At 41.1% G+C, this 25,396-nt stretch overlaps 1 protein-coding gene across 1 annotated transcript; it reads left to right on the plus strand.

The window, feature by feature from the left end:
• Positions 1-1,377: 1,377 nt before the first annotated feature.
• Positions 1,378-22,492, plus strand: and1 (actinodin1). Its single transcript, XM_070882252.1, has 5 exons — positions 1,378-2,723; positions 9,175-9,276; positions 13,898-13,942; positions 16,467-16,618; positions 19,153-22,492. The coding sequence occupies exons 2-5, from the start codon at positions 9,204-9,206 to the stop codon at positions 22,399-22,401; spliced, it is 3,519 nt and encodes a 1,172-aa protein (XP_070738353.1). The 5' UTR covers positions 1,378-2,723; positions 9,175-9,203; the 3' UTR covers positions 22,402-22,492.
• Positions 22,493-25,396: the final 2,904 nt, after the last annotated feature.

A 25,396-nucleotide genomic window follows, 5' to 3' on the forward strand; every position in this document is an offset into this window, starting at 1 on the left:
TTAATGCAGCCCATTCGGATGGGGCATACGCTTCCTGTCTGAGATAGTTGTTAAGGACCCCAAATAAAAACAGTTTGATGAATTCTAGCTGAATTCCCAGTGGTCACAAATTCACAACATAAAGTTGCCCGTGTTGCGAGTTTAATTGGCACTGGTTAACCAGTCTCCTCGATATGTTGTTTATAATAGCTGCTAATGTGGGGAGAGAGGGTGAAATTGTGTGATTTGTCTCCTGTTTTCCAATCATGGTCCTGTTGGATTATGAATAATTTAAATCCACCTTTTTGGTAATATTTATTTGTTCTGAATATCACGAGGGTCAGTATTACAAAAGAGCTTCACGCTTAAATTTGCAAAGGTGAATTATCATGGCCAGTACTAGACATGTCTTTTCCATCTTATTCCTTATTAGCTTCAACAGGACAGGCAACAATTCCCACAAAAGAAAGCATGGAATAAGAAACGGCCTTCCGCATATAGTCCAATCTATCATAGATTATACCCACATCAGGGAAAAAAAAACAACAATATTGTAGCTCCAATCAGATAAGTGATAAGAAAACATGTTTTAATGTTTCAAAAATGCATTCAGCTATTTTGCAAGTTTGAAAAGTATAACGGGCACCAATAATTTAGGGCTTTTGTCAGCAATTCAAACTTTAATAGCAAAATATATTAATGCTGATTTTAGAAAAATTGAACTTTAAAGAATTCTGACAGTGAAGGAATATTCTGACTTTCATGTATTCTCTCCTCTTGAAATATTTAAAGTATAAAATGGATAAGATTAAAAAGAATTGCTCTTGGAGACAACAGAAAGGGAATTGTAATTTATGCTTAATCCTTCATTTTTATGAATCATATCTTCTTTTTTTCTTTCTTTGTTACAGGTAAACCCTACCTCTCCCACCAAACTTCTGGGCACTTATCCTAATGTCTCCTTCTTTGGCTCGGCCTCAGTTTTGGTCTGAGTTCGCTCCTGCTGAGCGCCTTGGGACGTTTTACTACCTCACACCCTCCTCACTTCTGCACACAATCTACCATTCCCCGGTAACAGACCAGGGCATGGCCTGCATTCAGGCTTCTACAATTGGCTGCCAGGAAGTACATGAGGGTAGCACATGGCAGCTTTTCTTCCCATTTTCCCTGCCTCCCCATAGAGAAGCACCTGGTCCCCACTCGGTGCGTCCCTCTGAACTCGCTGCACGTGAGCCTGATAAAATCCCTAATATCAGCCCGTGCTGTGCCACCAGACTGATCTCACAGAATGAGATTTCACAGACTTTATGTTGTACCATTCAATTTTTAATACTTTGTTCTCAGTCAAACCTATATTTTTTTTAATTAAAAAAATCCTCTCTCCTGCTACAACACCAGTTTACTAAATTTAAATAAAAATACATATTTCTATTGAATTTTCGGGGTTAACAGTGGAGGAGAAAAATCAACCAGATTTCCCGCTCCTGATCACATCCCTCCTCCTCCACCTAACAACCCCTCAAACCCCGCAACAAGAAATTGTGCCTATGCATATACTGTGTAAAAACAGGATCTAGCTCAATTGTGATGCTCTCACAGTTGAATAGTCCACCAATACTTCCAGTCTAGGCTCACACATTAAAAAAATGACCACTTGAGCAAATCACCTTGGGTACACTGGTGCCCCTGGAGCTATATCCCATCAAAAAGTCAGTGCCTTCAAGAGAGGAAGAAAAATTGGCAGTTTACATAGGATTACATAAGATATACGGCACAGAAACAGGCCATTCAGCCCAACCAGTCCATGCCAGCGTTGATGCTCCACTCTAGCCTCCTTCCATCTTTCCTCATCCAAATCTATCAGCATTCTCTTCTCCCTCATATGCTTGTCTAGCCTCCCCTTAAATCCACCTATACTAGTCGCTTCAACCACTCCCTGTGGCAACGAGTTCCACATTCTCACCACTCTTTGAGTAAGGAAGTTCTTCTGAATTCCCTATTTGATTTTTTGGTGACTATCTTATATTGATGGCCTCCAATTATGCTCTTCCCCACAGGTGGAAACATTCTCTCTGTATTCTCTCTATCAAAACCTTTCATAATTTTAAAGACTTCTAATAGGTCACCCCTGAGCCGCATTTTCTCGAGAAAAGAGACCCAGTTTGTTTTACTGAGGACGCAGTGCCAAAATTGGATTGGTATAGCATCAAGACTGTTGGCTTCTGTGAATTCTCGTTCTGTGAAAAAAATGAAGAAAAGAAATATAAACTAAAGGGTACAATCCTAAAGGGGGTGCATGGATCAGAGAGACCTGTGGGTATATGTGCACAAATCGCTGAAGGTGGCAGGGCAGGTTGAGAAAGCGACTAAAGAAGCTTACGGGATCCTGGGCTTCATGAATAGAGGTATAGAGTACAAAAGCGTGCAAATTATGATGAACCTTTATAAATCACTGGTTCGGCTTCAACTGGAGTATTGTGTCTGGTTCCAGGCACCAGCACTTTAGGAAGGATGTGAAGGCCTTAGAGAGGGTGCAGAAAAGATTTCCGAGAATGATTCCAGGAATGAGGGACTTCAGTTACGTAGATAGACTGGAGAAGCTGGGGTCGTTCTCCTTGGAGCAGAGAAGATTGAGAGGAGATTTGATGGAGGTGTTCTAAATCATGAAGGGTCCAGACAGAGTTGATCGAGAGAAACTGTTCCCATTGGCAGAAGGATCGAGAACCAGAGGACACAGATTTAAGGTGACTGGCAAAAGAATCAAAGGTGACATAAGAGAAAAAAAAATTTTACCCAGCGAGTGGTTAGAATCTGGAATACACTGCTTGAAAGGGTGGTGGACGCAGACTCAATCACTGCTTTCAAAAAGTTTTGGAAAAGTCCCTGATAGAAAAAAAATTGCAGGGCTACGGGGCAAGAGACTAGCTGTAATGCTCTTGCAGAGAGCCGGCGCAGGCTCACTGGGCTGAATGGCCTTCTTCCGTGCTGTAACCATTCTATGATTCTATGATTAGCAAGTTAGGATTCAATCACAGCGTTTGTCCTGACAACCAATCCAATCCAGAAAAATTCCACAGAAGCAATCATTGGGGTGGGTGGGGGTTGAGTTCTGTCCATCTGCAGTAGTTTATTTTCCCATTCAAGCTTAAATATTACATAAGAAAAGGACAAATAGCAGGACCTCTTTTCTTAGAATAATGGAAAAAATGCACCTTGATCTGCATTGCAAAGTTTTAGTTGGAAAATCTAATTTACCAAATGTTTTACTTAGGTGTTACTTTGCTCTCCATTTCTGTACCACTAAGATAATTTATGCTTTCCTAAAATGTTTGTAGTTTACAAATCAGATTTTTAAAAAAGGCTCAGAATCATCACTATCATCTGGAACAAATAAAAACCATTTTGAATATTTTTGATGCACCGATTACATGCCTGTAATCCAAAATACTGAGGGACAGAGCAAAGTCTCAGACATACCAGCACTGCACCAGCACTGCCAGCTGACATCTTGCTGATACTCAGCTGGAAACATGGTGGCAACACCAGGTCAGAAGCCTGGTGATTTTCAAACATTTCTGTGTGGATACTCCATGCAAGTATTGACACACTGCTGAGAGTCCCTCATTCAAACTTTCTAAAAACAAGCTGGGGAATTCGATTGCACAGTGCCTGTTTTTCGCTGAAGGGGCCAACATGACGTGCACGTGCTCAGTCCATGCCAGGACTGTGCCACATACCATGTTGGTGAGAGTGTCCTACGATCATCTAGGGTGCCCACTTGAAATAGGCATTGGGCACTCGATTAGCATAGGCAATGGACCTAACGCCTATTCAGGCCCCTTTTGTCAAATATGAATCGCGACTGGGTGCAGCAGCCAAACCAGCCCTTCCTCTTAAAGAGATGGCGGGACACTGCCACCAAAAAGGTAAGTAAAAAATGTTATACTTGCCTGAATTTGGGGCCAATTACAGCTAATTATTCTGAGTCATTTCTTAATCCCTAAAAATAATTAAGATTGAACATGGGGGGTTGACTTTAGGGATTAAGGAAAGACTCAGAAGAATTAGCTGTAAAATCATCACATCATCGAGGTTCTATGAACTAAATGCAGAACTGACACTTAGCAAGATATAGTGGGGTCCACGAGGAAATTGCTTGGAGCCCCGATTTCTTCAGGGGGTCAACGAATAAAGGTATAATTGCCTTTAGTCCCATTTGTATCGAAGCAAACGACACAGTTATGTAAATCAGTTCCAAACAGGTTAACATCTGTGACATTCGCGATTAAAATGAAGCATGATCAACAGCTCACTTCTCCAGGGTTTGTGTTTTTCTAAAATAATAAAACGCTGGAAAAGCACAGCAGGTCAGTCAGCATCTGAAAGACAAAAAGCAGTTAATGTGAGACACCTTGGGTCCTTTTTCTGCATTAAAGTTGCTAAATAGATGCAAGTTGTTAATGTTTTGAGTAGGACTATTCATAGAACCTGAAATATTTTCTCTTTCAGATGCCGACAGACCTGTCTTTCACTTACAGTATTTCCAGTATTTTTTTCCAATTTTTTCCTCAGATGTCCACCATTTTTTGTATTGTCTACAGGAGAAAGTTTAATTGAAATAACTCTTTGATGTATGAATATATTTAAACACGATTTAAAATTCTCACTGATTTATATTTTCTGAAAGCTAAGCCATATTAGCATCTGCTAAATTCTGGGCATGGATGGGATCAAGTTGTTTAGCAGAGAAACAGTTAACTGTCTTTGGTTGACTGCAATTGTATAATGAGAAGCAGAGCATTAAATTTTGTGCAGGTTTTGGTGAGCAGGCTAAAGTTAGTACTTCATCACATCGTCCAACAGTTTCCCTGCTAGTTTATATGTTCCTTTCATCCTGTGATTAAAGCAAAATCAAGGGTAGGCAGGCGAATATTGTGCAGCCTTTACAATAGCTGGAAACTCATTATAAGCAGAATTATTCAGATGGCTCCAAGTAAAAGGAGATAGTACAGCATATTGAAACAGTTTGGTGTCTCAGATTTGTGTCTGGCAATTTTACATACTCATTTGGCACACATTTTGATCAGTAGTCTCCAGGCACTTTGCCAGACCCACTTACTGTTTTAGTGGACCATAAAACAACATATTTTGAGTAGAGCATGATCAAAGCTCCTCCAGAATTGCCAACTTTGTTCTGAGAAACCCCTGCAGCTATCTTTAAATTTTATGCTGTCACATCCATTTAAACTGATACTTTCAATTTTCATCGTTTAAAATGTTTTTATTCATTCATGGGATATGAGCATCTCTGACAAGACCAACATTTATTGCCCATTCTAATTGTCCTTTTGGAAGGTGGTGATGGTTCTTGAACTGTTGCATTCCGTGTGGTGAAGATACTCCCTAAGTGCTGTTAGATGGAGAGTTCCAGGATTTTGACCCAGCGACGATGAAAGAGCGGCGATATATTTCCAAGTCAGGATGGTGTCTGACTTAGAGGGGAACTTGAAGGAGGTGGTGTTCCCTCTCGCCTGCTGTCCTTGTCCTTCTACGTGGTAGAAGTCGTGGGTTTGGGAGGTGCTGTCGAAGAAACCTTGGCAAGTTGCTGCAGTACACCTTGTAGATGCTACATACTGTAGCCACATTGTGCCAGTGGTGGAGGGTGTGAATGTTTAAGGTGGTGGATGGGTTGCCGATCAAGCAGGCTGTATTGTCCTGGAAAGTGTCAAGCTTCTTGAGTGTTGGAGCTGCACTCATCAGGCTAGTGGAGAGTATTTCATTACACTTCTGACTTGTGCCTTGTAGATAGTGGAAAGGCTTTGGGGAGGCAGGTGAGTCACTCACCACAGACTACCCAGTCTCTGACATGCCCTTGTAGCTACAGTATTTATGTGGCTGGTCCACTTAAGTTTCTGTTCAATGGTGAACCCCAGAATGTTAATAGTGGTGGTATTTTACAATGGTGATGCCATTGACTGTCAACAGGAGGTGGCGAGACACTCTCTTGTTGGAGATAGTCATTGCCTGGCACTTGTGTAACGCAAATGGTCCTACTTATCAACCCAAGCCTGAATGTTGTCCAGGTCTTGCTGCATGCGGGCATGGACTGCTTCATTATCTGGGGTATTGCGAATGGAACTGAACACTGTGCAATCATCAGCAAACATCCCCATTTCTGACCTTATGATGGAGGGAAGGTCATTGATGAAGCAGCTGGGGCCATCTTCCTTTGTGCTAGGTATGATTCCAGCCAGTGGAGAGTTTTTCACCTGACTTCCATTGACTTCAGTTTTACTAGGGCTCCTTGATGCCATACTTGGTGAAATTCTGCCTTGATGTCAAAGGCAGTTACTCTTGCCTCACCTCTGGAATTCCCTCTTTTGTCCATGTTTGGACCAAGGCTGTAATGAGGTCTGGAGCTGAGTGGTCCTGGTGGAACTCAAACTGAGCAGGTTATTGGTGAGTAAGTACTGTTTGATAGCACTGTCGATGACACCTTCCATTTCTTTGCTGATGATTGAAAGTTGGCTAAAGGGTCGGAAATTGACCGGATTGGACTTGTCCTGCTTTTTGTGGACAGAACATACCCGAGCAATTATCCATTTTGTCGGATAAATGCTAGTGCACTAGCTGTACTGGAACAGTTTGGCTAGATGTGTGGCTAGTTCTGGAGCACAAGTCTTCAGCAATGTGGCCAGAATGTTATCGGGGCTCATAGCATGATTGTAAACACTTCAGACTTGTCTTTTGCACTCCTATGTGAGGATGGGGATGTTCATTGTGCCCCCTCCTCCTCCTGTTAGTTGTTTAATTGTCCACCATCATTTACAACTGGATGTGGCAGGACTGCAGAGCTTTGATCTGATTGGTTTGTTGTGGGATCACATTAATTTCATAATATAACATCTTATTAAATTCCAGATCCCATGAAGAGTCAGCAAGTTATTCCGCTGAGCAGCTGGGGCATACAGACCAGGAAGGTTTCCACGTTTGATCCTTGGTCTGCCTTGACTTAGCTGATTACAGTGACAGTGGCAGTAGTTAGGCTACAATTGGCCTGTGGACCCTGGGTTTTAGAAGGGAAAGTCAGCAAGGTTTGGCACTCCTGATTGCTGTCCAGTGGCTCCTGCTAGAAATGTGTGGATATTTAGTGAGGACAGGATCGGGCTTAACTGTGGTGCCCCCCTGCAGCAAAATAGTCTACTGACGGTCACTGTCAAAACTCACATGAATAATGGCCATTTGGGCAAGGGAATAGAGGATACTGTACCATCCAGTAAGGGGTCGATGCCTTCACTGGAGAAGGAGAGAAAATTGGCACAAATAGATCAAGGAATATATACCACATCTCTAATTATCCAGTGCGCATCAAGTAAAATCTGATCATTCCCTCTAGTGTAGCATTGTATGGTTGATGTACAACTCAGTATAAATTTCTGGACAGGATCAATGTAACAGTGGAGGTGACATTTGAGAGCAGAATTTGGGCTTACTGGAATTCTTGTGTTGCTGACTCCCATGTCAATGTCACTCAGAGTATACTTGATTTGCAGCATTTTCTCTTTTTATCCCAGAATATACTTGTCAGATTCACTAAGGCTGCTTCCTGGGCTCACTTAGTAAAACAAAATGAGTCTCACTGGCCGCCATCTTGTTTTTAAAAATTAATTCACAGGATGCGGGCATCGCTAGCAAGGCCGTTGTCTATTGGCTATCCCGGGTTGCCCTTGAGAAGGTGGTAGTGGGTCTTTTTGAACCACTGCAGCCCATACCTGGAGTATTGTGTGCAGTTTTGGTCACCTTACTTAAGGAAGGATATACTAGCTTTGGAGGGGGTACAGAGACGATTCACTAGGCTGATTCCGGAGATGAGGGGGTTACCTTATGATGATAGATTGAGTAGACTGGGTCTTTACTCATTGGAGTTCAGAAGGATGAGGGGTGATCTTATAGAAATATTTAAAATAATGAAAGAGATAGACAAGATAGAGGCAGAGAGGTTGTTTCCACTGGTCGGGGAGACTAGAACTAGGGGGCACAGCCTCAAAATACAGGGGAGCCAATTTAAAACCGAGTTGAGAAGGAATTTCTTCTCCCAGAGGGTTGTGAATCTGTGGAATTCTCTGCCCAAGGAAGCAGTTGAGGCTAGCTCATTGAATGTATTCAAATCACAGATAGATAGATTTTTAACCAATAAGGGAATTAAGGGTTATGGGGAGCAGGCGGGTAAGTGGAGCTGAGTCCACGGCCAGATCAGCCATGATCTTGTTGAATGGCGGAGCAGGCTCGAGGGGCCAGATGGCCTACTCCTGTTCCTAATTCTTATGTTCTTATATTCTTATGTGGTGAAGGTACTCCCACAATTCTGATAGGTAGAGAGTTCCAGGATTTTGACCCAGTGACAATACATAATCTTAACAAATCAGGGGCACTTTTACTTTGGATTGTTTCTGGCTTTAAAAGACTCGCATGTCGCAAGTGGACAACGCTACACTTCTTAAACTCAATATAAAAGCAGATTAAAATGTTTTAATGATATAGAAGTTAGATCAGTGCAGTATGGTGTTGCTGGATCTGCAAGTTTTGATTATAGATGTGCTGGGAATGGTTCCCTCTATTCATAGAGTTACTGTGTTTTTTAAACTAAAACCTTACAGAATATATACTCTGTGATTTCCATAGAAAATGTTGTTCATTGGGTACAGAGCTGAACAAAGATGTCGTCAAGTTTCAGGAGTTTAAAATTATGAGGAAAGTTTAAAGAAGTTGGGCTTGTTATCTTTGACCTACTTTTCATTTTCAAATTTATGAAATGATCCAATCAAATAGTTCACTGTGGTGAAGACTGCAGACAGCAGGGGAAAAGGTTCAAACTGAGTAATAAGAAGGGAAACAGGAATAGAGTTTTGGAATAAGTTACCAGGGATGGTCATTAAAGTGGAGTATAAATGAGATAATTTCTGGAGGAGATGTAATGGAAATGATGAGAAAGTGGAGTTGATTTGTGGAAAAGGGATAGGCTTACGGTCTATTCCTGTTCATAAAAATCCTTATATAATAGACTGGATCTGTAATTTTCTTTCATCTTGGTAAATGGAATGTTATTAAACCCAGATTGTACATGGAAATGTGCCATCAATTTGCACTCAACATCACGAGGCAATTAAACACATCTTTTATTGTGTTTTTCCACAGTATATACAGGTGTTAAAGTATAGGTTAACATGGACTGCACAAAGGGGAACATGTTCTCTTTGATCCTGACTACTATGGTTCTATCCATCTTGTTCTTACCCGGTGAGTGGAATTATTTTAACCACGTTAATATTTTATTAGAGATTTTCTATTTTCTTCTTGCATTTATGGTGATTAAATGGTACACATCTGCATCACATCTGGTTGAATATCTAATTTGTTCCTATTTCAAAGCCGATTGATGTATATTTAATTAGAAAATATGGCAATACACTACATGCACAATGCAAAATTACATGACTTGCAAACATAATAGAGGATCAATATACAAAGAGACTTTAACAATCAGTTTTCTTTTGTACAATACTGTATACTGAGTTGTTGTTGAAAATACATTCTATACTATGTAACAAAGTCACCCCAGAAAAAAAATCTGCTATATTCCAGATTGCATTCTTGGATTTCCCCTCAGCTTTGCCTTGCTAGTCTTGATCCCAACCTCTTAAAAATGCTCTTTTGCATATCAGCTATTTTTATGTAACCCCCGTGCTTTACATGTTTAAACTAGTTGTATTGAAATTGTGACCATCAAAATTGTACTTATTCAGTATAAAGTATCAACCTCTTTGACTGATAAAAATGCCCATGAATATCATAAACCAATTTTTCACATTTAATATTGGGTATAAATAAAGTTTCCTGTTTCATAGAATCATGCAACACAGAAAGGCACCATTTGGCCCATTGTGCCACTACTGGCTATTTGAAATAGCTATAAAATTGGTCACACTTCCTCATTCTTTCCCTATAGCCCTGCAACTTCTTTCTTTTCAAGTATATATTCAATTCCATTTTGAAAGTTACTGCTGAATCTGCTTCCACCACCCTTTCAAATAGTGCATTCCAGATCACAACTCACTGTGTTAAAAAATCTCATGTCCCTTCTGGTTCTTTTGCCAATTATCTTAAATCAACCGAAGTATTTAAGTTTTGCAAATGTAAAAACAAATGAACTCACCTCATTGAATAAATTAATTTGCCTCTTCTGTTGGCACCCTCCTGCCTCCCCTCCCCTGCCCCCCCCACATACACACGCCATACACCAGCCTTTGGCTGGGTGAAGATGGATGGCCGGTTCTTGGGCTTCTGCACGAGCTGGTCTTGGGTTGGACATAGTCAAGAAAAGCACTGGTTTATTTGCCTTTTTTTTCTCTCCTTTCTTTTCTTTAGAAAAGAGCTATGATTTTTCTTTGGTACCTTTCCATGCTAGCCTAGCTATCATAAGAACTCATTGTGGAAAGTCATGTTGGGAGAGTGGATCCATGTCCTACCACACTCAATATAAGTACATCAGTGGACTACTCCACAGGGTACCTAAAATTAATACATGTTTAATGTTTTTGTAAAATGTATTCTGCACTATATTCCACAAAGTTAACATTTTAGGAACAAAAATATGATAAATTATATAGGAGTATAACAAAGATTCTTTGTCCCACAGTTCATCCTATTCATTGAAATGTCTAACATATTTTTTAAAGGGGGAGAAACTTGGTAACACAAGTTGCAGAGCAATAGATTCCTGATTACTTTGAGCATTGGTTCTGGTTCCATTTTGATCACCAGTCACTACTCGAAGTAAGCCTGTGATAATAGTAACGTTCGGACTGTCTTGTACTGAAATGGAACCGAATACAATTCTGTCATTTATCCATAAAATAATGAAGAAAATTAAAATATTCTGCACTATAATCTATATTGTTTCTCAACTGCCAAATTGCTGCTAGCCCTCTGTGATGTTATCTATCTTCAAGTCACTTGTCACAATGCCTGATCTACGCAACTGCCAATTTAATGTCCTCAGTATCTAACAGCAAAAAAACTACATAATTTAATTGAGGGAAACCCTCAACTATTATATATGAATATAAATCTCTTCGAATGCGTTAAAGGATGTACTGTAATTCAATCTTAATGTTGAGATGACCTGGACAAACCAGAAACCATGTTAATGAAATAAAAACAGAAAATGCTGGAAACGCAGCATCTGTGGAGAGAAAAACAGTTAACATTTCAGGTTGACGACCCTCCACAGGTGCTGCCTGACCTGCTGATATTTCCAGCATTTTCTGTTTTTATTTCAGATTCCAGTATCCGCAGTATTTTGCTTTTATACTATTTTAATGATACTGGCTAAACTCCACAATTAAATTACAGCTTTATAGCAAACTTCCATTCATCTTTTTTTATTATTCTTTCTTCGGATGTGGGTATTGCTAGCAAGGTCAGCATTTATTGCCCATTTCTAGTTGCCCTTGAGAAGGTGGTGGTGAGGCGACTTTTTGAACTGTTGCAGTCCGTGAGGTGAAGGTACTCTCCACCGTGCTATTAGGGAGGAAGTTCCAGGATTTTGACCCAGCAACTGTTCTATACATTATAAGAACATAAGAACATAAGAAATAGGAGCAGGAGTAGGCCATATGGTCCCTTGAGTCTGCTCCGCCATTTAATACGATCATGGCTGATCCGATCATGGACTCCGGTCCACTTCTCTGCCCGCTCCCCATAACCCCTTATTCCCTTATTGTTTAAAAAACTGTCTATTTATGTCTTAAATTTGTTCAATGTCCCAGCTTCCATAGCTCTCTGAGGCAGCGAATTCCACAGATTCACAACCCTCTGAAAGAAGACATTTCTCCTCATCTCAGTTTTAAATGAACGGCTCCTTATTCTAAGATTATGCCCTATCTGTGGAAACATCCTCTCTGCATCCACCTTGTCAAGCACCCTCATAATCTTATACGTTTTGATAAGATCACCTCTCATTCTTCTGAATTCCAGTGAGTAGAGGCCCAACCTACTCAACCTTTCCTCATAAGTCAATCCCCTCATCTCCAGAATCAACCTAGTGAACCTTCTCTGAACTGCCTCCAAAGCAAGTATATCCTTTCATAAATATGGAAACCAAAACTGCACGCAGTATTCCAAGTGTGGCCTCACCAATATCCTGCAAAACTGTAACAAGACTTCCCTACTTTTATACTCCATCCCCTTTGCAATAAAGGCCACGATTCCATTGGCCTTCCTGATCACTTGCTCTACCTGCATACTATACTTTTGTGTCTCATGCATAAGTACACCCTGGTCCCACTGTACTGCAGCACTTTACAATCCATCTCCATTTAAATAATAACTTGCTCTTTGATTTTTTTCTGCCAAAGTGCATGACCTCACACTTTCCAACATTATACTCCATCTGCCAAATTTTTGCCCACTCATTTAGCCTGTTTGTCCTTTTGCAAATTTTTTGTGTCCTCCTTACGCATTGCTTTTCCTCCCATCTTTGTATCGTAAGCAAACTTGGCTACGTTATACTCGGTCCCTTCTTCCAAGTCGTTAATATAGATTGTAAATAGTTGGGATCCCGGCACTGGTACCTGCGACACACCACTAGTTATTGATTGCCAACCCAAGAATGAACCATTTATCCTGACTCTCTGCTTTCTGTTAGTTAGCCAATCCTCTATCCATGCTAATATATTACCCACAACCCCGTGAACATTTTATCTTGTGCAGTAACCTTTTATGTGGCACCTTGTCAAATGCCTTCTGGAAGTCCAAATACACCACATCCACTGGTTGCCCTTTATCCACCCTGTTCGTTACAGCCTCAAAGAATTCCAGCAAATTTGTCAAACATGACTTCCCCTTCATGAATCCATGCTGACTCTGCCTGACCAAATTTTGCTTTTCCAAATGTCCTGCTACTGCTCTTTAATAATGGACTCCAACATTTTCCAAACCACAGATGTTAGGCTAACTGGTCTGTAGTTCCCTGCTTTTTGTCTGCCTCCTTTTTTAAATAGGGGCGTTACATTTGCTGTTTTCCAATCTGCTGAGACTTCCCCAGAATCCCGGGTAAGAGTTTAAAAAAACATTAAAATAATGTTTTTCAATCATTTTCAACCTGTGCAAGGTTTATTTTTAGTCCCTTTAAAACATTTACATTTATGTTTCAAAAAATTAAATTTTTGTTTTAAATATTTAATTAAATGGCACTTTAAAGATGTAATTAAAAAAAAATGTATTTGATGTATACATGTATTTTTGGGGGTATTCCCATTCATGCTTATGGGATTTCTGTACATACGGGATCCCCTTCCTTTATTCGGTCGGCTGGTCCACATGTACCTGGCCCGTGGGTAGAGAGGCCAAGGACCACGAGTCTCCATACTCCCCGGACCGGGCACGCGGGCATTTTATTTGCGGATCGGAGGCAATTCCCCGCGGGAAGCCTCCGTCGGTAAATCCAGGGCCATTGACTGGTTTGTCTGAGCTGTCTTGTGAATCAGCTTTGAATTGTTATAAAACATTGTCTGTTTTTATTTGTTGCTAAACCAAATTTTTCTTCAAATAAAAATATGGAATGAACATGCAAAACTCCTTACAGCTCTAGAAGGTTTTATTACTATAATGCCTTGGGCAAACTAAATTAGCTTTGTAGTTTTAGGCTTGGCTTTCTATTAATAACTAACACCTGCTGATTTAGTTTTGGGACTAAAGACCTAAGTGTTTGAAGTTTAATCCACTAAAATACCACCTGTAGCACTGAAACACGAGGATCCCACTGTGTGCACAGAACGTCCTATTTAGCAGGTAGTGGCTTTGCTCTTGTTCTTTAAGTCTGTCACATCTGGTTTGCCTTTTTGCTGTTCTCTTTCAGACACGCTGGAGGCTAACGTGCTGCGCCAGCTCTTTAAAAGGGATGGTAAGTAGCCGGCTACATGCTAATAGAACACGGGAAGAACCATCCGCAAAGCTAGCAATTACCGAAGGGAGAACAGTTTATTTTCTTTCTAGTAAACTACTTGTATTACTTAAAAAGTAGCTGGTCAGGGGGTCCCTCCGATGATGTAGTCGGTAGCTGTACCGCCTGGTGTGGTATGAAGTCATAGCGAGCAGATAGGTCTCCAGTTTGATCTCTGCTTTGTGATCAGTTAGCTGTTCATTGCTGGAACATATATAAGAACAGTATAATTACTCTAGAAAAAAAGTCAACCATGATCCCTGCTGTTGTTCAGTATCAGTGACCACTCCTGGAAATCATTTGGTGTATGTCTTCCTTATTGTTACTATTAATAAAGTACAATTTTAAATGGGCCATAATTAAAGTCTGAGGAATTTGATGGATTTTACAATGTACCTTGAATGTTTTAATTTTAAAAATCACATTCTGTAAAATTACAGGCCACAACATAACCGGGCATTCTATATCCAAAATTGGTTTATTTCTTGCCACTTTCCGCTTCTGAAGTTGTGTATTCCTTGCTGTGGTATGGTTCACTAGTTACCTAGCACCTCACCCAAGTGGTCATTATTCATGTGTGGACCTTGACGGTGAGCATTGGGAATGCTATTCGACCATGAGGTGAGATCACAGCGAATCCTGATCATTCTCGCCTAACATCTATAGACGTGCAATTCTGGCAGGGGATGCTGTTTCTTGAACAGCAAAGGGAATTTTGGTTAACTTTCCCCTCTCTGGTCCAGAGACATTGAGCCTAGTTGTAGCGACACTACAACTAGCAAACCTTGTATGGTTCAGCCACTATCTGGACAGATTCATTGAGCTATTGATGGAGCCCCCTTATTTATTTAAGTTAGTATTTGTGTCTAAAATCATTCCTTAAATTATAGTTAATTTACTTTTAATCACAATAAATTCTTTATTGTCCAGAAATGGCATTGGTTAAGATCTTGGGTATCTTGCATATATTTATGTCCCAGTGTTTTGACACCAGTATCTGCTTTTTGACTGGGATAAGCTGACAGCACTGAGTTATACCATTGTCTGTGCACTGGTTTGCTCTGGAGAAAGTGGAACTCATACATGAGCAAAGTTCTGATAACTGGTGTTGGTGGCATTTTTAGTGATACTGATGAGCAGTCAGCTCTTGGTTAACATTATAAAGTTTAAACCGTTTGCTTCAGTTGAAGATCTGTTAAAACGAATCGTGCTGAGGCGACTGAACTTGTACTGTAGATTTTGCACCGATTTGTGCTGTGCTGACACACAATCTGTAGTATGACCAGCACATTCAATGAACACCTGCTCCTGCTATATTCTCTGCTTACTGGAACAAAATTGTGAATTATTAATTAGCTCAAATTCCTGAATGGCTTTTCTAACTACTTGCCAATAGTAAATATGTGTGTCTGGCTGAAGATGGATATGGTACCAGCAATTAGACTTCAGTGTGTTGATTTTTCCTTCAGTGGGAAGTTATGTTGTGCAGTCTGAAGAGAATTAATAAAATAATGCCCATATGGGGCAGGCAGATTGATTTTTGGATTGTGGCTAAATTTAGACTAAATATATTACCTAATTTTCATGGTTTATTTCCCTAATATTATAGAGCCCTCTTATTCCTATCAACTTTTAACTCTCTATAAATGTTCAAATACTTCCAAGACTTGAATACTATTCACAAATCTGGGAAGGATCTTTCACTAGTTCTCTCATAATCTTGGACAGGATTAAAATAGCCATTTGACAAGCAATCTCTCCTCCAGCATCCAATTTCGCTCTCACTCTCTTGGTTAGAGACCTTTCCATCCTCTCTCAGTAGTATAAATAATACTAAGATTATAGTCATCTAGTTTCTTTGTCCTTCTAAATTTCAGATATTCTTTCCAGCATGTTTCTCCTCCCTGCACCCCCACTGTTGAAATCTATACTCCTTGAACTGTCTTCTACTCTAACTCATTATGGTCTGGATCTTGCTGCAAAATAATGGCCGTTGAACAACACACGATGTTATTAATGCTCAACTCGGCCAGCAAGTTCAGGGATTAAGAGATACCGCATGAGTTGCGAATCTCCAGAACTTGCCCGTCGATTTACCCCACTCTGATGTTTGCTTTGCGCAAACGGCATCTCACCCTTAGCTTCCCCGTTATTTTTAAGAACTACTATATTTGCACATTAATTTCCCATTAAACTCGCTACAGAAAGTCTTAAGACTATTGCAGTTTAGAACATTTTATATAGGATCAGTTCTGGGACAATACAGTAATAAAATAATTTGTTTTTAATAAATGCAGTTTGTAGTCCTCTTTAACTTTACATTTCATTTTCATCAATGGAGATGTTTGTTTTAACCAAAACTCATAAAGGGAGAGGGAAAAGTTTGGAATTTACATTCCACACATTGGTCTTTCCAGAGTTGATGCGCGTCGACAAAATTAGCAGCCGTGATTTCAGCAATTCTCATGTTTTCTGTTTCCTCCAGTTGATGAAGAGAAAGTTACTGTGGAACCCAAAGAAGCAACCAACTTCTTAAGCAAACTGACGCGCTCTAAACGACATACAAAACGGTATCAACAGCACCCAGATTTCTGGAATGCATATCAGCATTTCACCGATATTGGATTTGATGAAGGAGTAAGTTCCCATTGTTCTTGTAAAAGAGGGATTTGTGTCTGAAAAATTGGCATATTTACTGATTGGATGGAATTATGTACAATAGGCCAGAATTTGTTGTCAAAATAGTGGGAACGCTAATGGATATCGCCATTATTTATTGGTAAATGGTAGATGAACTTCAGGCGAGGAGCAGATGCACAGTTAAATGTCAATATCGAAAGATTGCTGTCCGAGTTGCGGCATTCCACCGTTTCTGTCGGAAAATGGCACCTTGTCCTTAGCGTCCCAGCTTTTTTTTTTGGAACTTGCTGTATTTACACATTAATTGCCCATTAAACACGCCACAGAAAGTTGAGCCTCGTCATTATAAGTGTAAGTACCCTTTTAATGATGTGATAAGCATTAATGACAGCTAATCAACACCTCTGGCGCCGACATTTATAACTGGAGTCTCATTCCTTCAGTTTTGAATCTTCCGAGGAGATTTTAAAAATGTCAAATTTTACATTACTTTTGTTTAGTACTTTTACTTTCCGTCTCTTCATTCTCTCTTAATCTAAGCTTTCTTTCCCTCTTTTTATTTCTCTTTCTGGACCTGATTTGACATTGAATTTGCCCAATCTAATTCACCCTCTTTCTCAGTCCTTCCTCTGTTTATTTCCCATTCTTTAAATCTGATTGGCTAAGGAGATACCTTGTTGGTTTCCCTGTTCACTCAGGTTCCATGTGCCCTGTTTCTCTCACTGCCCTCTTATCAGCTCGCACTTTCAGCAACTTTGTGGACAAAACTTTTTTGAGCTGAAGAGTGCAGGGGATGTCCCTTCGATAGCTGTTAGATGCCCTGCTACATAAAATTCTGGCCCAATGAATTATCTTAAGCCAAATAACCAAGTAGATGTGTTTAATCTAAAAGCATATACTAAAATTTATGGACTTCACATCTTTATTGTCCTTTTCAGAGGACAAATTATGGAAACGGTTCATAAATAATATTTTGGCTGAAAGACACAATTATGTTTATGGAATTTCCCTATAATCTTATAGAAATCATTTTCAGGTGAACCTGGAATAACAATGTCATCAAGGAAAATATTACTCTCCCCGTGGATGCCATGGATACTTTTAAAGCAGATTATTGGTCACCTTGGCTGCCATAGATGTACTTGCTGATGATCGAGATCACATAAAAGAAAAATTTAAACATATTGGCACATAATATGTCAGCAGATCTTAATGCTTATAATATAATTATGCACCAAGGTTTTTCCATTTTTATGAGAAAGTGGTTTATTTTTTTCATTAAAAGTCAAATCTTTTAAGATGTGACTTTGGGTGACCTCTTGAATCTTGTAATGTGAAACAGTTATTAATATACCTACCTCAATGTGGTAAAGCAATAGAGATCTTTCACTAGTAAGATATTTCAAAACATGGCCTGTTGTTAAATTTGTCACTATGGTAATGTTACAATGGAACCTCATTCACCCTTTGGTATTAACCTCCACATGGTTCAAAGATTTTAAAAAATGCGACTTCTCCTGGTGCCTTGGAAAACGCTCTGCCTTCAACCAATACTACTGAAAACAGATTCACTGCTCATGTATCTCATTGCTGTTTGTGAACTATTCTGTTTGAAAAATGGCTGCCACATAGCAACAGTACCTTAGACTATAATTCATTTTTGTTAAATCTTTTGGGACATTTCTGAGCAATGTGATAAGTAACAATATATAAATAAAAGTTTCTTTCTGCCTTTTGCTATAACATTTTTTGTCTTTAACTCTGGCTGCAGTAAACAGACCATTAGGCCAACAGGTAAATCCCTTTTCCCATCTCCTCAACATTAATCCTTATTCCTTCTCCAGAGAAGTGTTTAATTATCTCTTGGACACATTTAAACTGTCCACTTCTACGGTCTTTTCTGATAACTTATTCTAAAACTCTACAATTTTGGGGGTGAACAGTCTTGTCCAACTGTCTTCTTGCTCCCAAGTTCATAATTTTTAATTTGTGTCTTCCTAATTATTTGAGCACTTTACCATAGTGAACAATTTAATTGAATCAGCAATCAGAATTCTCTTTAGGATTTTAAAAACATCAATTAGGTCACCTCGAATTCTCCTCTTACCCAAAGAAAATAGCTCAAGTTACCTACAAGTTAATTTAAGTGGCTAGGAGTTCAAACTTCAACAAGTTGAATGCTTGGATTTCAACATGGTGACTTCCCAATCTCAACTGGGCTGCCAGAGAGATGAACTAAGCTGACCTGAAGTGCTTTTAGTAGAAAAAGAAAATGTAGGATGCAAGCCAACTACACTGGCTTCAAAGAGGCAGAGGCTTGCTGAACCTCCTGGTTGAGGAGCAGAGTGTAACACACGAAAGCCCAAAGTGAAGAATAAGGAAATTATAAATTGCAATTTATCAAAGAGGATCGAGAACTATTTTGTCAGTATGTACATGTTAGTAGAAAGGAAGTGTAAATTGTGCCAGATTTTAGCAGCAGCAGCCTCTCTGATCCACCACTACCTCCATTTTACTTATTTATTTTCCAGATACATGAATTGGACAAAGTTTATCTACAATATCTCCAGGCCAAGAGCAGAGATGAGTCCCATCGGTCATATCAAGCATTCCTGCAGCGTCTACGTGAAGAGGAATGTGACACAACAAAAGATCCCAATTGTCAGCCACTTGTTCTTCACAAGCAAGCAGCTTACACTCAGAAGCAATGTGACCCATACAGAGACCCACAGTGCAGAACCGAAACGCAACCTTGTGACCCACAGAAAGATCCATACTGCAGAGCGCACTCTAGTGAACCAAAGAAAGACCCATACTACAGAGCAGAAGTGTACTCTAGTGAACCAAAGAAAGACCCATACTACAGAGCAGAAGCATACTATAGTGATCCAAAGAAAGACCCATACTACAGAGCAGAAGCGTACTCTAGTGAGCCAAAGAAAGATCCATACTACAGAGCAGAAGCATACACCAGTGATCCAAAGAAAGACCCATACTACAGAGCAGAAACACACCCTTGTGATCCACAGAAGGATCCATACTGCAGAACCCAGGTACTGTCATGTGACCCCCAGAAAGATCCTTACTGTAACTTTGAATCATATTTTAAACGTGCCTTGTCAGCATATCACCAACAATCCTTCACTTATGCACAGTACGCTCAGTTAGTAAACCAGTATTGTAATCCATATGATCCAAACAATCCACACTGTCTGGCATTGGTTGCCTACCTAAAGCAATCATGTGATCCCTACTCAGACCCTAACTGCTTTCCAAGAACAAAAAAAGAAGTACATTCCACATACCCTGCCTGTGATACTGTAAAAGATCCATATTGCCACTCTACTGTGGCTGCGTATAAAAGTCCATATGATTGTGACCCATATTATGATCGCAACTGTCATTCGGCATATCATCCTAAGGATGAGCCTGCACCAGACTCTGAATGTGACCCCAGATATGACCCCAACTGTCGACAAAATGTGAAATCTATTGACCAAGGTGTTCACGGCCCTGATTGTGATCCTGAGTATGATCGTGACTGTCGCAGGCCTCAATCCATGTACAAAGGTAAAACAAAGGACGGTTATGATTGTGACCTCTATTATCATCCAGACTGTTATCCAGTTCACAATTCTCAACCAAGTGCTAGCTGTGACCCATATGACCCCAACTGTCATGGAAATGAAGAATATAATCGTGTACCTGAACACGATAGAAATTGTGATCCTGAGCATGATCCTTATTGTCATGAACGAGCAGCCACAAGGAACTGTGACCCATACACTGACCCTGAGTGTTATGCCCACTACCGTGCGAGGGTGCAAGAGAGAACAGCTAGTGAGCAAGAGAGAACAGCTACAGAGAACTGTGACCCATACACTGACCCTGAGTGTTATACCCAGTACCGTGCGAGGGAGCAAGAGAGAACGGCTAGGGCACAAGAGAGAACAGCTACAGAGAACTGTGACCCATACACTGACCGTGAGTGTTATACCCAGTACCATGCGAGGGAGCAAGAGAGAACGGCTAGGGCACAAGAGAGAACAGCTACAGAGAACTGTGACCCATACACTGACCCTGAGTGTTATGCCCAGTACCATGCGAGGGAGCAAGAGAGAACGGCTAGGGCACAAGAAAGAACAGCTACAGAGAACTGTGACCCATACACTGACCCTGAGTGTTATGCCCAGTACCGTGCGAGGGAGCAAGAGAGAACGGCTAGGGCACAAGAAAGAGGAGCCACCGAGAACTGTGACCCATACACTGACCCTGAGTGTTATGCCCAGTACCGTGCGAGGGAGCAAGAGAGAACAATTAGTGAGCAAGAAAGAGGAGCCACCGAGAACTGTGACCCATACACTGACCGTGAGTGTTATGCCCAGTACCGTGCGAGGGAGCAAGAGAGAATGGCTAGGGTGCAAGAAAGAGGAGCCACCGAGAACTGTGACCCATACACTGACCCTGAGTGTTATGCCCAGTACCATGCGAGGGAGCAAGAGAGAATGGCTCGGGTGCAAGAAAGAACAGCTACAGAGAACTGTGACCCATACACTGACCGTGAGTGTTATGCCCAGTACCATGCGAGGGAGCAAGAACGAACGACTAGGGTGCAAGAAAGAGGAGCCACGCAGAACTGTGACCCATACACTGATCCTGAGTGTTATTACCAATACCGTGCGAGAGAGCAAGAGAGAACAGCCAGGGAGCAAGAAAGAGAAGCCACTGAGAACTGTGACCCATACACTGACCCTGAGTGTTATGCTCAATACCGTGTGAGGGAGCAAGGGAGAACATCTAGAGAACAACAAAGAACAGCTACAGTGAACTGTGACCCATACACTGACCCTGAGTGTTATGCTCAATACCGTGCGAGGGAGCAAGGGAGAACATCTAGAGAACAACAAAGAACAGCTACAGAGAACTGTGACCCATACACTGACCCTGAGTGTTACGCTCAATATCGTGCTAGAGAACAACAAAGGGAAGCCACGGAGAAGTGTGACCCATACACTGACCCTGAGTGTTATTCCCAATACCGTGCTAGAGAGCAAGAAAGAACAGCTACAGGGGATTGTGATCCAAATATTGATCGTTATTGCGACAGATCCCAATCTCACATTCATGTGGAAACACAAGATCAAACAGCCATAGAAGATTGTGACCCAAATTATGATCCAAACTGCTACAAACAGACAACTAATTCAAATGAATCAGGCCGTGAGTGTAATCCTGACCATGACCCTAACTGCAGTAGCAGTCTCGCACATGCCAGAGAAAGAACACGTACCGAAGGTTGTGACCCATATGACCCTTACTGTGATGGAGAGACAACGGACTCTCGCCAACCAGAGCACAACTGTAACCCTGACTCTGATCCTGACTGCCACACTTCTCAATCTCATGACCAAACGCACAGAGAAGGTTGTGACCCATACTATGACACCAATTGTTACCATGAACGGGAGGATGTGTATGAGCCAGATTCTGATTGTGACGATGACCTTGAATGCCGCATGCAACGATTCGGCATTACGGATGGAGAGCTTGACTCTCAAGATACTAGCCGTTATGAAATTATCTGTGATCCAGACCTTGAATTTCCATGTCCTTATGAGAATGATATTAATGATGTGACCACACCTTATGATCAATATCACCACGCATATAACCCTTACAGTGCAGGGTACGAAGAACAATATCAAGGCGATCAAGAGACTCATCAGGTAACTGAAAATGAAGATGGTTCTCAAGGAAATCCAAATACCTCTGATAATTAAATTTACTCAACTTTTTACCTTTTGGGGGGGGGGAAAGGTATTATGTGATGGCTTTATTCTTATTGTATGCCTTTGAATCTTGTTAGAAAATTAAAGATATATGGATCTAAAATATTGGTCTGAGTAAGTAAATAAAAAAAATCCATTTCCTACTCATCTGTGTCTGTGCCAACTGTTTTTACTGGAGTTTCTGAATAGAAACATAGAAACATAGAAAATAGGTGCAGGAGCAGGCCATTCAGCCCTTCTAGCCTGCACCGCCATTCAATGAGTTCATGGCTGAACATGAAACTTCAGTACCCCCTTCCTGCTTTCTCGCCATACCCCTTGATCCCCCGAGTAGTAAGGACTTCATCTAACTCCCTTTTGAATATATTTAGTGAATTGGCCTCAACTACTTTCTGTGGTAGAGAATTCCACAGGTTCACCACTCTCTGGGTGAAGAAGTTTCTCCTCATCTCGGTCCTAAATGGCTTACCCCTTATCCTTAGACTGTGACCTCTGGTTCTGGACTTCCCCAACATTGGGAACATTCTTCCTGCATCCAACCTGTCCAAACCCGTCAGAATTTTAAATGTTTCTATGAGGTCCCCTCTCACTCTTCTGAACTCCAGTGAATACAAGCCCAGTTGATCCAGTCTTTCTTGATAGGTCAGTCCCACATCCCGGGAATCAGTCTGGTGAATCTTCGCTGCACTCCCTCAATAGCAAGAATGTCCTTCCTAAAGTTAGGAGACCAAAACTGTTCACCAAGGCCCTGTACAACTGTAGCAACACCTCCCTGCCCCTGTACTCAAATCCCCTCGCTATGAAGGCCAACATGCCATTTGCTTTCTTAACCGCCTGCTGTACCTGCATGCCAACCTTCAGTGACTGATGTACCATGACACCCAGGTCTCGTTGCACCTCCCCTTTTCCTAATCTGTCACCATTCAGATAATAGTCTGTCTCTCTGTTTTTACCACCAAAGTGGATAACCTCACATTTATCCACATTATACTTCATCTGCCACGCATTTGCCCACTCACCTAACCTATCCAAGTCACTCTGCAACCTCATAGCATCCTCCTCGCAGCTCACACTGCCACCCAACTTAGTGTCATCCGCAAATTTGGAGATACTACATTTAATCCCCTCGTCTAAATCATTAATGTACAATGTAAACAGCTGGGGCCCCAGCACAGAACCCTGCGGTACCCCACTAGTCACTGCCTGCCATTCTGAAAAGTACCCATTTACTCCTACTCTTTGCTTCCTGTCTGACAACCAGTTCTCAATCCACGTCAGCACACTACCCCCAATCCCATGTGCTCTAACTTTGCACATTAATCTCCTGTGTGGGACCTTGTCGAAAGCCTTCTGAAAGTCCAAATATACCACATCAACTGGTTCTCCTTTGTCCACTTTACTGGAAACATCCTCAAAAAATTCCAGAAGATTTGTCAAGCATGATTTCCCTTTCACAAATCCATGCTGACTTGGACCTATCATGTCACCATTTTCCAAATGCGCTGCTATGACATCCTTAATAATTGATTCCATCATTTTACCCACTACTGAGGTCAGGCTGACCGGTCTATAATTCCCTGCTTTCTCTCTCCCTCCTTTTTTAAAAAGTGGGGTTACATTGGCTACCCTCCACTCGATAGGAACTGATCCAGAGTCAATGGAATGTTGGAAAATGATTGTCAATGCATCCGCTATTTCCAAGGCCACCTCCTTAAGTACTCTGGGATGCTGTCCATCAGGCCCTGGGGATTTATCGGCCTTCAATCCCATCAATTTCCCCAACACAATTTCCCGACTAATAAAGATTTCCCTCGGTTCCTCCTCCTTACTAGACCCTCTGACCCCTTTTATATCCGGAAGGTTGTTTGTGTCCTCCTTAGTGAATACCGAACCAAAGTACTTGTTCAATTGGTCTGCCATTTCTTTGTTCCCCGTTATGACTTCCCCTGATTCTGACTGCAGGGGACCTACGTTTGTCTTTACTAACCTTTTTCTCTTTACATATCTATAGAAACTTTTTCAATCCGCCTTAATGTTCCCTGCAAGCTTCTTCTCGTACTCCATTTTCCCTGCCCTAATCAAACCCTTTGTCCTCCTCTGCTGAGTTCTAAATTTCTCCCAGTCCCCAGGTTCGCTGCTATTTCTGGCCAATTTGTGTGCCACTTCCTTGGCTTTAATACTATCCCTGATTTCCCTAGACAACCACGGTTGAGCCACCTTACCTTTTTTATTTTTACGCCAGACAGGAATGTACAATTGTTGTAATTCATCCATGCGGTCTCTAAATATCTGCCATTGCCCATCCACAGTCAACCCCTTAAGTATCATTCGCCAATCTATCTTAGCCAATTCACACCTCATACCTTCAAAGTTACCCTTCTTTAAGTTCTGGACCATGGTCTCTGAATTAACTGTTTCATTCTCCATCCTAATGCAGAATTCCACCATATTATGGTCACTCTTCCCCAAGGGGCCTCGCACAATGAGATTGCTAATTAATCCTCTCTCATTACACAACATCCAGTCTAAGATGGCCTCCCCCCTAGTTGGTTCCTCGACATATTGGTCTAGAAAACCATCCCTTATGCACTCCAGGAAATCCTCCTCCACCGTATTGCTTCCAGTTTGGCTAGCCCAATCTATGTGCATATTAAAGTCACCCATTATAACTGCTGCACCTTTATTGCATGCACTCCTAATTTCCTGTTTGATGCCCTCCCCAACATCACTACTACTGTTTGGAGAGTCTGTACACAACTCCCACTAACGTTTTTTGCCCTTTAGTGTTCTGCAGCTCTACCCATATAGATTCCACATCATCCAAGCTAATGTCTTTCCTAACTATTGCATTAATCTCCTCTTTAACCAGCAATGCTACCCCACCTCCTTTTCCTTTTATTCTATCCTTCCTGAATGTTGAGTTCCCAGCCCTGATCATCCTGGAGCCACGTCTCCGTAATCCCAATCACATCATATTTGTTAACAT

Source organism: Pristiophorus japonicus, chromosome 6 (assembly GCF_044704955.1).
Source record: "Pristiophorus japonicus isolate sPriJap1 chromosome 6, sPriJap1.hap1, whole genome shotgun sequence".
NCBI classification, from domain to species: domain Eukaryota; kingdom Metazoa; phylum Chordata; class Chondrichthyes; family Pristiophoridae; genus Pristiophorus; species Pristiophorus japonicus.